General features: G+C 41.6%; 1 protein-coding gene across 1 annotated transcript in view; it reads right to left on the reverse strand.

Annotated features, from left to right (window-relative positions):
• Positions 1-932: 932 nt before the first annotated feature.
• The window catches only part of LOC112249262 (chromodomain Y-like protein 2), a 48,140-nt gene continuing 35,813 nt past the window's right edge, over positions 933-13,259 (reverse strand). Inside the window, exons 4-7 of the mRNA XM_042319621.1 lie at positions 9,907-10,079; positions 9,242-9,452; positions 8,945-9,088; positions 933-4,269 (exon numbers count right to left, since the gene is read on the reverse strand). Of these exons, the coding sequence (XP_042175555.1) occupies positions 4,111-4,269; positions 8,945-9,088; positions 9,242-9,452; positions 9,907-10,079 (687 nt within the window). The 3' untranslated portion in view covers positions 933-4,110. The remainder of the gene's footprint in view (positions 4,270-8,944; positions 9,089-9,241; positions 9,453-9,906; positions 10,080-13,259) is intronic.

Raw genomic sequence — 13,259 nt, forward strand, 5'->3', positions numbered from 1 at the left:
GAATTGCCTTGATGTTATTTTCATTTGGGTAGTTAACCAATACTTTACTTATATGTGAAAGCTCCAAGCTCACATGACCTTTCATTCATTTACGAATGTGTCAGTGTCATATTCACAGCCTTATTCACCCAAGTCCTCAACAGATGCCTAAGAGGGTTGTTCATATCCAGCTCCCATTCAGCCTGAACAATCCACTGCATTTGTTATCACAGTAGAGCAGGCCGTTTTGACTCACCTGAGGGCTATTCTCAGCTGTGGTTGATTGTTATTGGTCTGGCACTTCAGTCAAACGAATAGTCTGGCTCCCACCCAGTGTGTGTGTGTGTGTCAGAACACAGAGGGGAAGCATCTGGACATCCATAAGGTCAGTGGATCTTCCAGAGAAACACAATACAATGACCCTCTATACAGCAGTTAGCACTAGGAATAACATGCACTTTGTAAATGTTAAGTGATCATTAGATCTTAGTTATGCAGAATGAAACGCTACAGAGACACAGCCATGGTTGGTATTGCCTAAATCCTGAATGATTGCCACTAGGTAATTGTGTGGAACATTATAATATTTCATTTAGAGCAAACATCCCCCCTCCTTTTCCTGTCCGGATGACTCACAGCGGTTTAGCATTAGGCCCCCAGTCATTTCTGGAAAGCAGAGTGAAATGCTGAAGAGGGTTATAGTGAGAGTGCCATAGAGGAGCAACCCATTCATGTTTATTTTATGTGGTGTGTTTCAATGGAGAGGAGCCCAAGGACAGATGGATGCTCTTTTAGTTTGGCCTACAATATATTTATCTGATCCAAATGATGTGTGCTTCTATCCAAACAAGGACATTGATACTATACAAATGCAGCAAACAAAAATATAGTTTGTAGGTATGATAACTAAGTAGGAACAAAACAGTTTTTAAACACACAACAAAAACACCATGTTTAAATTAATGTCATAGTTTATTCAAAGCAGCTTGACCCCCAAACTCTCACAACGTATGGATACAGCATCCTACAGACAAAAGATACAACTTCTAAGGCACCCCGAGGTGTGATTTTAGACTAGAGAAAGAGATGATAGGAGTTTACAAACCAAACCTAAACACATGGCTTACAGGGCCGGTCATAATATTCAAGGGTAAGTCCTCAACAAATTAATTATACATGTTTTACTTCAAATTATTCAAATGCATCATTCAAACACAATGTTTCTCTATTTGGGTTCTGGGAGAGCAGCCTGGTCTCAGACTATACGTAACAAAGTAAATGTAAACCAAGATACAAAGTAGTATGATATTTTACGTTTTTTTTATGGTTAGAATAGACAGATGGTTACTTAAGGCAAAAATTAGTTGGTTTGGGGTGGATGGGTTGGTGTATAACGTGAACGTCTAGCAACCTAAAGGTTGCGAGTTCGAATCTCATCATGACCAAGTTTAGCATTTTAGCTAATTAGTAACTATACTTGCAAATGTTTAGCTAGTTTGCAACTACTTAGCACGTTAGCTAACCCTTCCCTATCCTTAACCCTTTAACCTAACTCCTAAACATAACCCTAACGTTAATACTAACCCCTAACCCCAGCTAACATTAGCCAGATAGCTAATGTTACCCACCTAGCTAGAATTGGTAAAATATCATACGTTTAGCAAATCGTAATATATTGTACATTTTGCAAATTTGTAACATCCACAAATGAATACATACCATACGGAAGTAACAAATCATACTAAATGGAGTTAATGAATTTACGTACAGCATAATACAAAATGCTCTGAGACCAGGTTGGGGAGAGGTACAGGCAAAACTCAAATCTTGAATATATTAATATACATTTAATCTTACACTATACTTTAGCAATACACTGATCAACACGCAAATAATAAATTAATTAGGGAAATTGTTATTCAAATATAATTGGGAATGGTTGATTAGAAATTGATAGAGCTTTGATTTGTCAGTGCTGTCAATAGCAATATTACTGTTTCAGGGTTTGGCATAAAGTGGGTATCAACAGCCTTTAAAAATAATGATGCTACATGTAACCATTTTTTGTGTGTCTGTTGTGTCACCACTATCACACAGGGCAGATCTAGGGAAAAAAGCAATTTACTGAGAATATCTGGAACAGAAGATAAGAGAGAAAGAGATGCCTCTGGGGAAAGGGAACCATTATGCCACTGCCACCCCAAGGGGAACTTGAGCACTAACTTGAAATAAATACAAATAATGATTGTGCAAGATTTCTAACATTGCTTACTATGGCAATACAAAACATACCCTGAAATGTAAAGTATTTTGACAGGCAACACACGTATCTGCAATATTGTACATGCATATAGTTACACCATATAACACCTACATGGTTCATATATGTGTACAACTGCAAATATCCACCACTTCCTGAACGATACAAAACAATTTCCACAAAACTACATTTCATTATTGGGTAAACCAAAAATAGATATCCATACATACAATATATGTAGATATACATTTCCCATTTCCTGAAGCCATCATCACATGCAGGTATTATCTGCTTCAGCTGCACTACTACTGCATCTTCACAACACAGACAGCCAACAGACGAAAAGTGCAGTGATTACTTTGGAACAAAACATAATCTTTCTGTGCTTTACAAAAATACACAATGTCTCACTAATAACCAATTGCAAGGTAATATCAAAATAATTATCTGTCCAAATATCATAGCTACACGTTTCACAATGTAATATACATGCCTTTATAATCAACGGGGTATCAAACCCTGGTCGTCTTCACGATTTAAGACTGCAGTAGCCCTCTGAGCTAAAGGCCGGGCATTAGCTCTGGGAGCCAAAAGAAGTCTTCAGGTCTCAGGCAAGGTTAGTCAACACAGAAGAGTAAAGCAAACCCCTCCCGCTATACCTTTGCACTGTAATACATGTCATATATGTTCCTTGAAGATAATGATGACGCTGCACATGTTGCTGCTGATATAATAATGATGACACACATGTCTCACCCTCTTACTCTCATTCTCTCTCTCTTTCCTCCCTTTCCCAGGGAGAGGTCTCCTGTTGATCTATCGACAGTCTCCACATTCTAATGAAAAGATGGAATCAGACAGCTCTGGTTCTCTATGGGAGTGTTGGTCGTGGTCAAAGAGGGCCCTTCTACACATTCACATTCAATCAGAGGTCAAAGACCCTTACTGACAAACCAAATACATGCAATTGAATAAACACTTCCAAAAGAGCATCGCAAAACGACCTATATAAATCCAGAAAGAGTTCACTGTCAACACTGCCCATTCACATTGACTTCCCAATTATGGGTGTGTATCATTGGGCATTACCTACCTCTAACTCTTCCCCTGTGGCCCTCCTATTACACCACACCTAATTCAATTGACAGGTTTCACTTCAATTATTATTTACTTCTTTGGCCAGGGTTACTGCATTGTAAAGTGAGAAGATATATGTTCCACTCTGACCTCAAGCATAGCTTTGATTTTCACTACACCTCAGAGCCCAGGAGGACACTTCACCTCAAAACAGAAAGACTAAAGCAAGATACAAAGAAAACAAACAGCAGACTACTAGAAAATATATACACATGGTATGCTTTTTTTGTATTTAGGATCAAATCTAAATACATTTTCAAATAAATAACTGAACAATGACATTAGCCATCAGATGAGCTCTTTTGCCTCCATGCACTCACACCACCGCTGTGCCTCCATTTTCCTGAAGAGCCTTGTTCACTGTCATGACTTCCTGTTCCAGGTCAATGCTTCCTCTGGAAGGGGTTAACTGAACTCCAAGCAGGCCAGTATGAATGCAGAATGAATCCTACAGATGAATCCTCTCCAGAAGTTGATGCTTTGCTCATCTTACAGGCAGGGACGTTGAGGGATGACCAAAGTAAAACAAACATTGATGGTGGTGCTCTGCAGGCCCAGATGTTGACGAGAGGAGATAAGGCCTCAGAGACTGGCAAACTGCGTTCTGCTGGTTGTTAAAGAAGACTGTTTGTAATTGAAGATCAAAGCCCTATCTCTTCAGGGATGTTGCTCAGTAGGTAACTGAAGACCAGATCTCGTGGCCCATAGTTCTGCAGGTGTGTGGAGGTGAGAGGTCAGTTATCATACACCTTGCTCTGCAGGTAGCTGAAGAGCGCCTCCAGTCCCTTGGTGGAGCACCACAGCTGTTTGAGCATTTGACACTCTTTCTCATTCACCTCCTCCAGGACCGACTTCAGAATGCTCCGCACCAGGCATTTAGACTCTTCCAGAACCTTTCACACACAGGGACAAACAGAGAGTAAGAGGCGGCCTGCTTCATAGATAGAGGCCCTTCATTTTTACACCCTAGATATAGCAGCATTGTACTGTATTAGTTACAGAACCCAAGCACATACATACAGTGGGGCAAAAAAGTATTTAGTCAGCCACCAATTGTGCAAGTTCTCCCACTTAAAAAGACGAGAGAGGCCTGTAATTTTCATCATAGGTACACTTCAACTATGTCAGACAAAATGAGAAAAAAAATCCAGAAAATCACATTGTAGGATTTTTAATGAATTTATTTGAAAATTATGGTGGAAAATAAGTATTTGGTCACCTACAAACAAGCAAGATTTCTGGCTCTCACCGACCTGTAACTTCTTCTTTAAGAGGCTCCTCTGTCCTCCACTCGTTACCTGTATTAATGGCACCTGTTTGAACTTGTTATCAGTATAAAAGACACCTGTCCACAACCTCAAACAGTCACACTCCAAACTCCACTATGGCCAAGACCAAAGAGCTGTCAAAGGACACCAGAAACAAAATTGTAGACCTGCACCAGGCTGGGAAGACTGAATCTGCAATAGGTAAGCAGCTTGGTTTGAAGAAATCAACTGTGGGAGCAATTATTAGGAAATGGAAGACATACAAGGCCACTGATAATCTCCCTCGATCTGGGGCTCCACGCAAGATCTCACCCGTGGGGTCAAAATGATCACAAGAACGGTGAGCAAAAATCCCAGAACTACACGGGGGGACCTAGTGAATGACCTGCAGAGAGCTGGGACCAAAGTAACAAAGCCTACCATCAGTAACACACTACGCCGCCAGGGACTCAAATCCTGCAGTGCCAGACGTGTCCCCCTGCTTAAGCCAGTACCTGTCCAGGCCCGTCTGAAGTTTGCTAGAGAGCATTTGGATGATCCAGAAGAAGATCGGGAGAATGTCATATGGTCAGATGAAACCAAAATATAACTTTTTGGTAAAACCTCAACTCATCGTGTTTGGAGGACAAAGAATGCTGAGTTGCATACAAAGAACACCATACCTACTGTGAAGCATTGGGGTGGAAACATCATGCTTTGGGACTGTTTTTCTGCAAAGGGACCAGGACAACTGATCCGTGTAAAGGAAAAAATGAATGGGGCCATGTATCGTGAGATTTTGAGTGAAAACCTCCTTCCATCAGCAAGGGCATTGAAGATGAAACGTGGCTGGGTCTTTCAGCATGACAATGATCCCGAACACACCGCCCGGGCAACGAAGGAGTGGCTTCGTAAGAAGCATTTCAAGGTCCTGGAGTGGCCTAGCCAGTCTCCAGATCTCAACCCCATAGAAAAACTTTGGAGGGAGTTGAAAGTCCGTGTTGCCCAGCAGCAGCCCCAAAACATCACTGCTCAAGAGGAGATCTGCATGGAGGAATGGGCCAAAATACCAGCAACAGTGTGTGAAAACCTTGTTTGACCTCTGTCATTGCCAACAAAGGGTATATAACAAAGTATTGAGATAAGTATTTGGTCAATAAGAAAACTTTATGTTCCACCATAATTTGCAAATAAATTCATTAAAAATCCTACAATGTGATTTTCTGGAATTTTATTTCTCATTTTGTCTGTCATAGTTGAAGTGTACCTATGACAAAAATGACAGGCCTCTCTAATCTTTTTAAGTGGGAGAACGTGCACAATTTGTGCCCGACTAAATACTTTTTTGCCCCACTGTACATACAAATGATTTTCTGGATTTTTGTTTTAGATTCCATCTCTCACAGTTGAAGTGTACCTATGATAAAAAATTATAGACCTCTACATGCTTTGTAAGTAGGAAAACCTGCAAAATCGGCAGTGTATCAAATACTTGTTCTCCCCACTGTACATACATACATACATACATATATATATATAATACATAACAGTTCAAAAGTTTGGGATCACTTAGAAATGTCCTTGTTTTTGAAAGAAAAGCACATTTTCTGTCCGTTAAACTAACATCAAATTGATCAGAAATACAGTGTAGACATTGTTAATGTTGTAAATGACTATTGTAGCTGGAAACGGCTGATTTTTTATGGAATATCTACATAGGCGTACAGTGGCCCATTATCAGCAACCATCACTCCTATGTTCCAATGGCATGTTGTGTTAGCTAATCCAAGTTTATCATTTTAAAAGGCTAATTGATCATTAGAAAACCCTTTTCAATTATGTTAGTACAGCTGAAAACTGTTGTTCTGATTAAAGAAGCAATAAAACTGGCCTTCTTTAGACTAGTTGAGTATCTGGAGCATCAGCATTTGTGGGTTCGATTACAGGCTCAAAATGGCCAGAAACAAAGATCTTTCTTCCGAAACTCGTCAGTCTATTCTTGTTCTGAAAAATTAAGGCTATTCCATGTGAGAAATTTCCAAGAAACTGAAGATCTCGTAAAACACTGTGTACTACTCCCTTCACAGAACAGCACAAACCTGCCTCTAACAGGAATAGAAAGAGGAGTGGGAGGCCCCAGTGCGCAACTAAACAAGAGGACAAGTACATTAGAGTGTCTAGTTTGAGAAACAGATGCCTCACAAGTCCTCAACTGGCAGCTTCATTGAATAGTACTCGCAAAACACCAGTTATCTCAACGTCAACAGTGAAGTGGCGACTCCGGGATGTTGGCCTTCTAGACAGAGTTGTAAAGAAGAAGCCATATCTCAAACTGGCCAATAAAAATAAAAGGAAAAAGATTAAGCTGGGTAAAAGAAAACAGACACTGGACAGAGGCACTCTGCCTAGAAGGCCAGCATCCCGGAGTCACCTCTTCACTGTTAACGTTGAGACTGGTGTATTGCGGGTACACCTTAACGAAGCTACAATAGTCATTTACAACATTAACAATGTCTATACTGTATTTCTGATCAATTTGATGTTATGACCCCAAACTTTTGAACGGTGTATATACAGTTGGTCGGAAGTTTACATACACCTTAGCCAAATACATTTAAACTCAGTTATTCACAATTCCTGACTTAATCCTAGTAAAAATTCCCTGTCTTAGGTCCGTTAGGATCACCACTTTATTTTAAGATTGTGAAATGTCAGAATAATAGTGGAGAGAATTATTTATTTCAGCTTTTATTTCTTTCATAACATACCCAGTGAATCAGAAGTTTACATACACTAAATTAGTATTTGGTAGCATTACCTTTAAATTGTTTAATTTGGGTCAAACGTTTCAGGTAGCCTTCCACAAGCTTCCCACAATAAGTTGGGTGAACACTGGCCCATTCCTCCTGACAGAGCTGGTGTAACTGAGTCAGGTCTGTAGGCCTCCTTGCTCGCACACGCTTTTTCAGTTTTGGCCACAAATGTTCTATGGGATTGAGGTCAGGGCTTTGTGATGGCCACTCCAATACCTTGACTTTGTTGTCCTTAAGCCATTTTGCCACTACTTTGGAAGTATGCTTGGTCATTGTCCATTCGGAAAACCCATTTGCGACCAAGCTTTAACTTCCTGACTGATGTCTTGAGGTGTTGCTTCAATACATCCACATAATTTTCCTGCCTCATGACGCCATCTATTTTGTGAAGTGCACCAGTCCCTTTTGTAGCAAAGCACCCCCACAACATGATGCTGCCACCCCTGTGCTTCACGGTTGGGATGGTGTTCTTCAGCTTGCAAGCCTCCCCCTTGTTCCTCCAAACATAACTATGGTCATTATGGCCAAACAGTTAAATGTTTGTTTCATCAGACCAGAAGACATTTCTCCAAAAAGTACGATCTTTGTCCCCATATGCAGTTGCAAACGGTAGTCTGGCTTTTTTTTATGGTGGTTTTGGAGCAGTAGCTTCTTCCTTGCTGAGCGGTCTTTCAGGTTATGTCGATATAGGACTCGTTTTACTGTGGATATTGATACTTTTGTACCTGTTTCCTCCAGCATCTTCACAAGGTCCTTTGCTGTTGTTCTGGGAATGGTTTGCACTTTTGCACTAAAGTACGTTCATCTCTAGGAGACAGAACGAACGAACGCGTCTCCTTCCTGAGCGGTATGACGGCTGTGTGGTCCCATGATGTGTACTTGAGTACTATTGTTTGTACAGATGAACGTTTGGAAATTGCACCCAAGGATGAACCAGACTTGTGGAGGTCTATAATGTTTTTGTAGACCTTGGCTGATTGGCTGATTTCTTTTGATTTTCCCATGATGTCAAGCAAAGAGTCACAGAGTTTGAAGGAAGGCCTTGAAATACATCTACTTGTACACCTCCAATTGACTCAAATGATATCAATTAGCCTATCAGAAGCTTCTAAAGCCATGACATAATATTCTGACATTTTCCAAGCTGTTTAAAGGCACAGTCAACTTAGTGTATGTAAACTTCCGACCCACTGGAATTGTGAACAGTGAATTATAAGTGAAATAATCTGTCTGTAATCAACTGCTGGTAAAATTCCTTGTGTCTTGCACAAAGTAGATGTCCTAACCGACTTGCCAAAACTATAGTTTGTTAACAAGAAATGTGTGGAGTGGTTGAAAAATGAATTTTACTTCAACTGTATATTGCACGTTTCTCTTATTTGTGGTTAGATAATATTATCTAAGAGTTTTATTCAATTTACAGACCAATGCTCCTGGCAGGCTCCTAGCGCAAGTCCTGGGATATATAAATTCAGCTCTACATGACTATCTCTGTCAGAAAACCTTACCATAGCACTGCAGGTGGACATCTCTTTCACACGCAGCATCACTTCCTGGTTGAACGTGGTTGGCCAGAAGACCTGGGACACCAGGCCCCGGCTGCAGGCTTCCTGTGCCGTGAGCTTCCTCCCGCAGAACAGCATCTCATTGGTCTGTCAGGGTGAGAAGCGGGGACAGGGAGATATATATTTTTAAAGTGTACAACAATGTAATGTAGATGTAAAACATTGAATAATTAGTTGAATTGTGTTTTACTGCAGGGCTTGAACAAAAACCTGCACAGTGGACCAGGCAACCAGACTCACCAGAGCCACTCCCAGGATCTGGGGGAAGGTGTAGGAGGAGCAACCGGAGGGGGTGAGGCGGAGGGCAGCACAGGGCGTTTGGAACCAGGCCCGCTCGCTGGCCCACACCACGTCACATAGGGGCAGGATAGCGGCCCCCAGGCCCAGGGCAGGCCCGTTGATGGCCACCACGATGGGCTTCTTAAAGTGGATAAACGCCAGCACAAAGTCCCTGGGAGAGGAGACACAAAACAGTGAGTATAAACTATACAGTACAATATGATTGTGTCTTTGTGCTTATCCTGCTTTAGGCAAATCAGGGCAAGCAGCTTTTCTTAGTTTAAAGTATGAAAAATGATCTGCCAGTGCACTAAGATCATTTGTCTTGGTAAGACATCTTATTAAGATCAAATATCTTGAAATTAGATAATTTCTTACCCCACTTGTATCTAGCCTTTTTATAGGTTAAAATAAGCAAAAAATTATCTTCCAGTGCGCTAAGATAATTTACTTTGGTAAGACATCAAGTCAATGCACTCTAATGGTAGAGATGTCTAGGTAAGTGTGTAGATGTGTGTAAGTGTGTGCTGTGTTCTCTGTTCCTGCTGTAGCCTTCTTTAGGTGGATAATGGCAATTGTGTGTTATTTCTGTGTATGTGTAGCTATAGCTTATGTTACTCTCTTACCGTACAGCGTCAGCAATGCGGCTGCTCTCTTTCCGTCGGTCTGTGGAGAGGCGTCCTATCAGGTAGGACGGGTCCAGGCCACTACAGAAGATACTCCCCACAGCACTGAGCAGCAACAGCTTACTGTCATCAGCTGCTGCGTTCCCCAGAGCCCGACACACCTCCTTCATTATCTACACAGAGAGAGAGGGAGGAGAGAAAGTGAGAGGGAGTTAGGGTTGGGAGAGAGAGATAGAGGGGGAGGAAGAGAGAGTTCAATCTTCTATCAGACCAGAGCCCTGCTGTACATTACCCCCATGATCTACAGACAAGTTAAGAGTGTGTACACGCAACAGGCCACGCAAGAGTAGCTGTAGGATACCTTCTTTATCTACAGCTAGAGACAGGTAAAACCGGTTATATCTAACTGAGCAATCAGATCAATATATAATGAACAAAAATAAACGCAACATGCAATAATTTCAAAGATTTTACTGAGTTACAGTTAATATAAGGAAATCAGTCATTTCAGTCAATTCAATAAATTCATTAGGCCCTAATCTATGGATTTTACATGATTTGGTCACAGACACTTGTCATGACGTTGGCCTGGGGATAGGTTTATGACAGTCAAAAATACCTCTCCCCCCTTTTTCCTCTCTCTACCCTACTGATGTGACATTTGAAAATCCTTTGGTTAACATAGATTCTGGGAACATCAGAAGGTGGGGGGATTCTGGTAATCCGACCAATTGAACATATGCGGTGGTACTTAATGAATATGATGTCAGTTCGGTTGTCATCTGAGACATTCTCATCAATGATAGGATGACATAAACTCTACAGTGGAAAGTCTGCACATTGTCAGATTCACATGGAATTGTTGTTCAATTTAAATGTTTGAATATAAAATTATTGCTGAAAATATTAAATGTAATTTTAGCTTCCAAATGAGAGATGTGGGTTTTCATAAGGTTAGGGCTCTGCTCAATCAGTGGCCCGCCCCTGTGAAGAGACATGGGTTATAAAACTTTTCAAACACACCCTTCTCGCTCCACTATATAAAGCCTTGACAAAAATGTAACCTCCTGTTCCAAGTACGTGAGCTCTGCGTTAAAAGGACTAACATGTCAACTACAGAACTAAGCCAACCTCAGCGTGAACTTTGGTTGCGAATGGTATGAACTTTGAACTCTTATTCACTACAGAAGTGATGCCTCCTAGCCGTTGAGTTAGCAACAGCAGCTGCAAACGCGGGCTAGGAAAGTACAGACAGAGTATTTTATAGAATAGCATGTCATATCACTTAATCCGGCATAGCCAAAGACACGACACACCTTAAAATAAAAGTAGGGGCGTTGATCAGAAAACCAGTCAGTATCTGGTGTGACCACCATTTGCATCATGTAGCAGAGTTTATCAGGCTGTTGATTGTGGCCTGTGGAAAGTTGTCCCACTCCTCTTCAATTGCTTTATAATGTTGCTGGATATTGGTGGGAACTGAAACATGTTGTCGTGCACGTCAATCCAGAGCATCCCAGGAATTGTGTACAGATCCATGCGACATGGAGCCATGCATTATCATGCTGAAACATGAGGTAATGGTGGTGGATGAATGGCACGACAATGGGTCTCAAGTTCACGTCACGTTAACTCAGTACATTCAAATTGCCATCGATAAAATGTAATGGTGTTTGTTGTCCGTAGCTTATGCCTGCCCATACCATAACCCCACAATGGGACACTGTTCACAACGTCACAACAGAAAACCGCTCGCCCACAAGTCGCCGTGGTCTGCAGTTGAGGCCAGTTTCTCTAAAATGATGTTGGAGGTGGCTTATGGTAGATAAATGAACATTACATTCTCTGGCAACAGCTTTGGTGGACATTCCTGAGGTCAGCATGCCAATTGCACACACCCTCAAAACTTGACATCTGTGGTATTGTGTTGTGTGACAAAACTACACATTTTAGAGTGGCCTTTTATTGTCACCAGCACAAGGTGCACCTGTGTAATGATCATGCTGTTTAATCAGCTTCTTGATATGCAACACCTGTCAGGTGGATTGATTATCTTGGCAAAGGAGAAATGCTCATTAAAATGAATGTAAACAAATGTGTGCACAACATTTGAGAGAAATAAGCATTTTGTGCATTGGTTTCATGAATGTTAACATTAGAAGCCTCCTCCCTAAGTTTGTTTTATTCACTGGTTTAGCACACTCTGCCAACCCGGATGTCCTAACCGTGTCTGAATCCTGGCTTAGGAAGGCCACAAAAAATCCTGACACTTCCATCCCTAATTATAACATTTTCAGACAAGATAGAACTGCCAAAGGGGGCGGAGTTGCAATCTACTGCAGAGATAGCCTGCAGAGTTCTGTCATACTATCCAGGTATGTGCCCAAACAATTTGAGCTTCTACTTCTAAAAATCCACCTTTCCAGAAACAAGTCTCTCACCGCTGCCACTTGCTAAAGACCACCTTCAGCCCCCAGCTGTGCCCTGGACACCATATGTGAATTGATTGCCACCCATCTATCTTCAGAGCTCGTACTGTTAGGTGACCTAAACTGGAACATGCTTAACTCCCTGGCAGTCCTACAATCTAAACTAGATGCCCTCAATCTCACACAAATTATCAATGAACCTACCAGGTACAACCCCAAATCTGTAAACACGGGCACCCTCATAGATATCATCCTGACCAACCTGCCCTCTAAATATACCTCTGCTGTCTTCAACCAGTATCTCAGCAGTCACTGCCTCATTGAATGCGTACATAATGGGTCTGCGGTCAAACGACCAACCCTCATCACTGTCAAACGTTCCCCAAAACACTTCAGAGAGCAGGCCTTTCTAATTGACCTGGGTCGGGTATCCTGGAAGGATATTGACCTCATTCCGTCATTAGAGGAGGCCTGGTTATTCTTTAAAAGTGCTTTCCTCACCATCTTAAATAAGCATGCCCCATTCAGAAAATGTAGATTCAGGAACAGATATAGCCCATGGTTCACTCCAGACCTAACTGCCCTTGACCAGCACAAAAACATCCTGTGGCATACTGCATTAGCATCGAATAGAAATGCAACTTTTCAGGGAAGTTAGGAACCAATATACACAGGCAGTTAGGAAAGCAAAGGCTAGCTTTTTCAAACAGAAATTTGCATCCTGTAGCACAAACTCCAAAAAGTTCTGGGACACTGTAAAGTCCATGGAGAATAAGAGCACCTCCTCCCAGCTGCCCACTGACTGGAAAACCTTCCAGTAGGACAACAATCTCTACAGCCCTCCACCAATCAGGCCTTCATGGTAGAGTGGTCAGATGAAAGCCATTCCTCAGTAAAAGGCACATGACCGCCCGCTTGGAGTTT

Source organism: Oncorhynchus tshawytscha, unplaced genomic scaffold (genome assembly GCF_018296145.1).
Source record: "Oncorhynchus tshawytscha isolate Ot180627B unplaced genomic scaffold, Otsh_v2.0 Un_scaffold_4_pilon_pilon, whole genome shotgun sequence".
Lineage (NCBI taxonomy): Eukaryota > Metazoa > Chordata > Actinopteri > Salmoniformes > Salmonidae > Oncorhynchus > Oncorhynchus tshawytscha.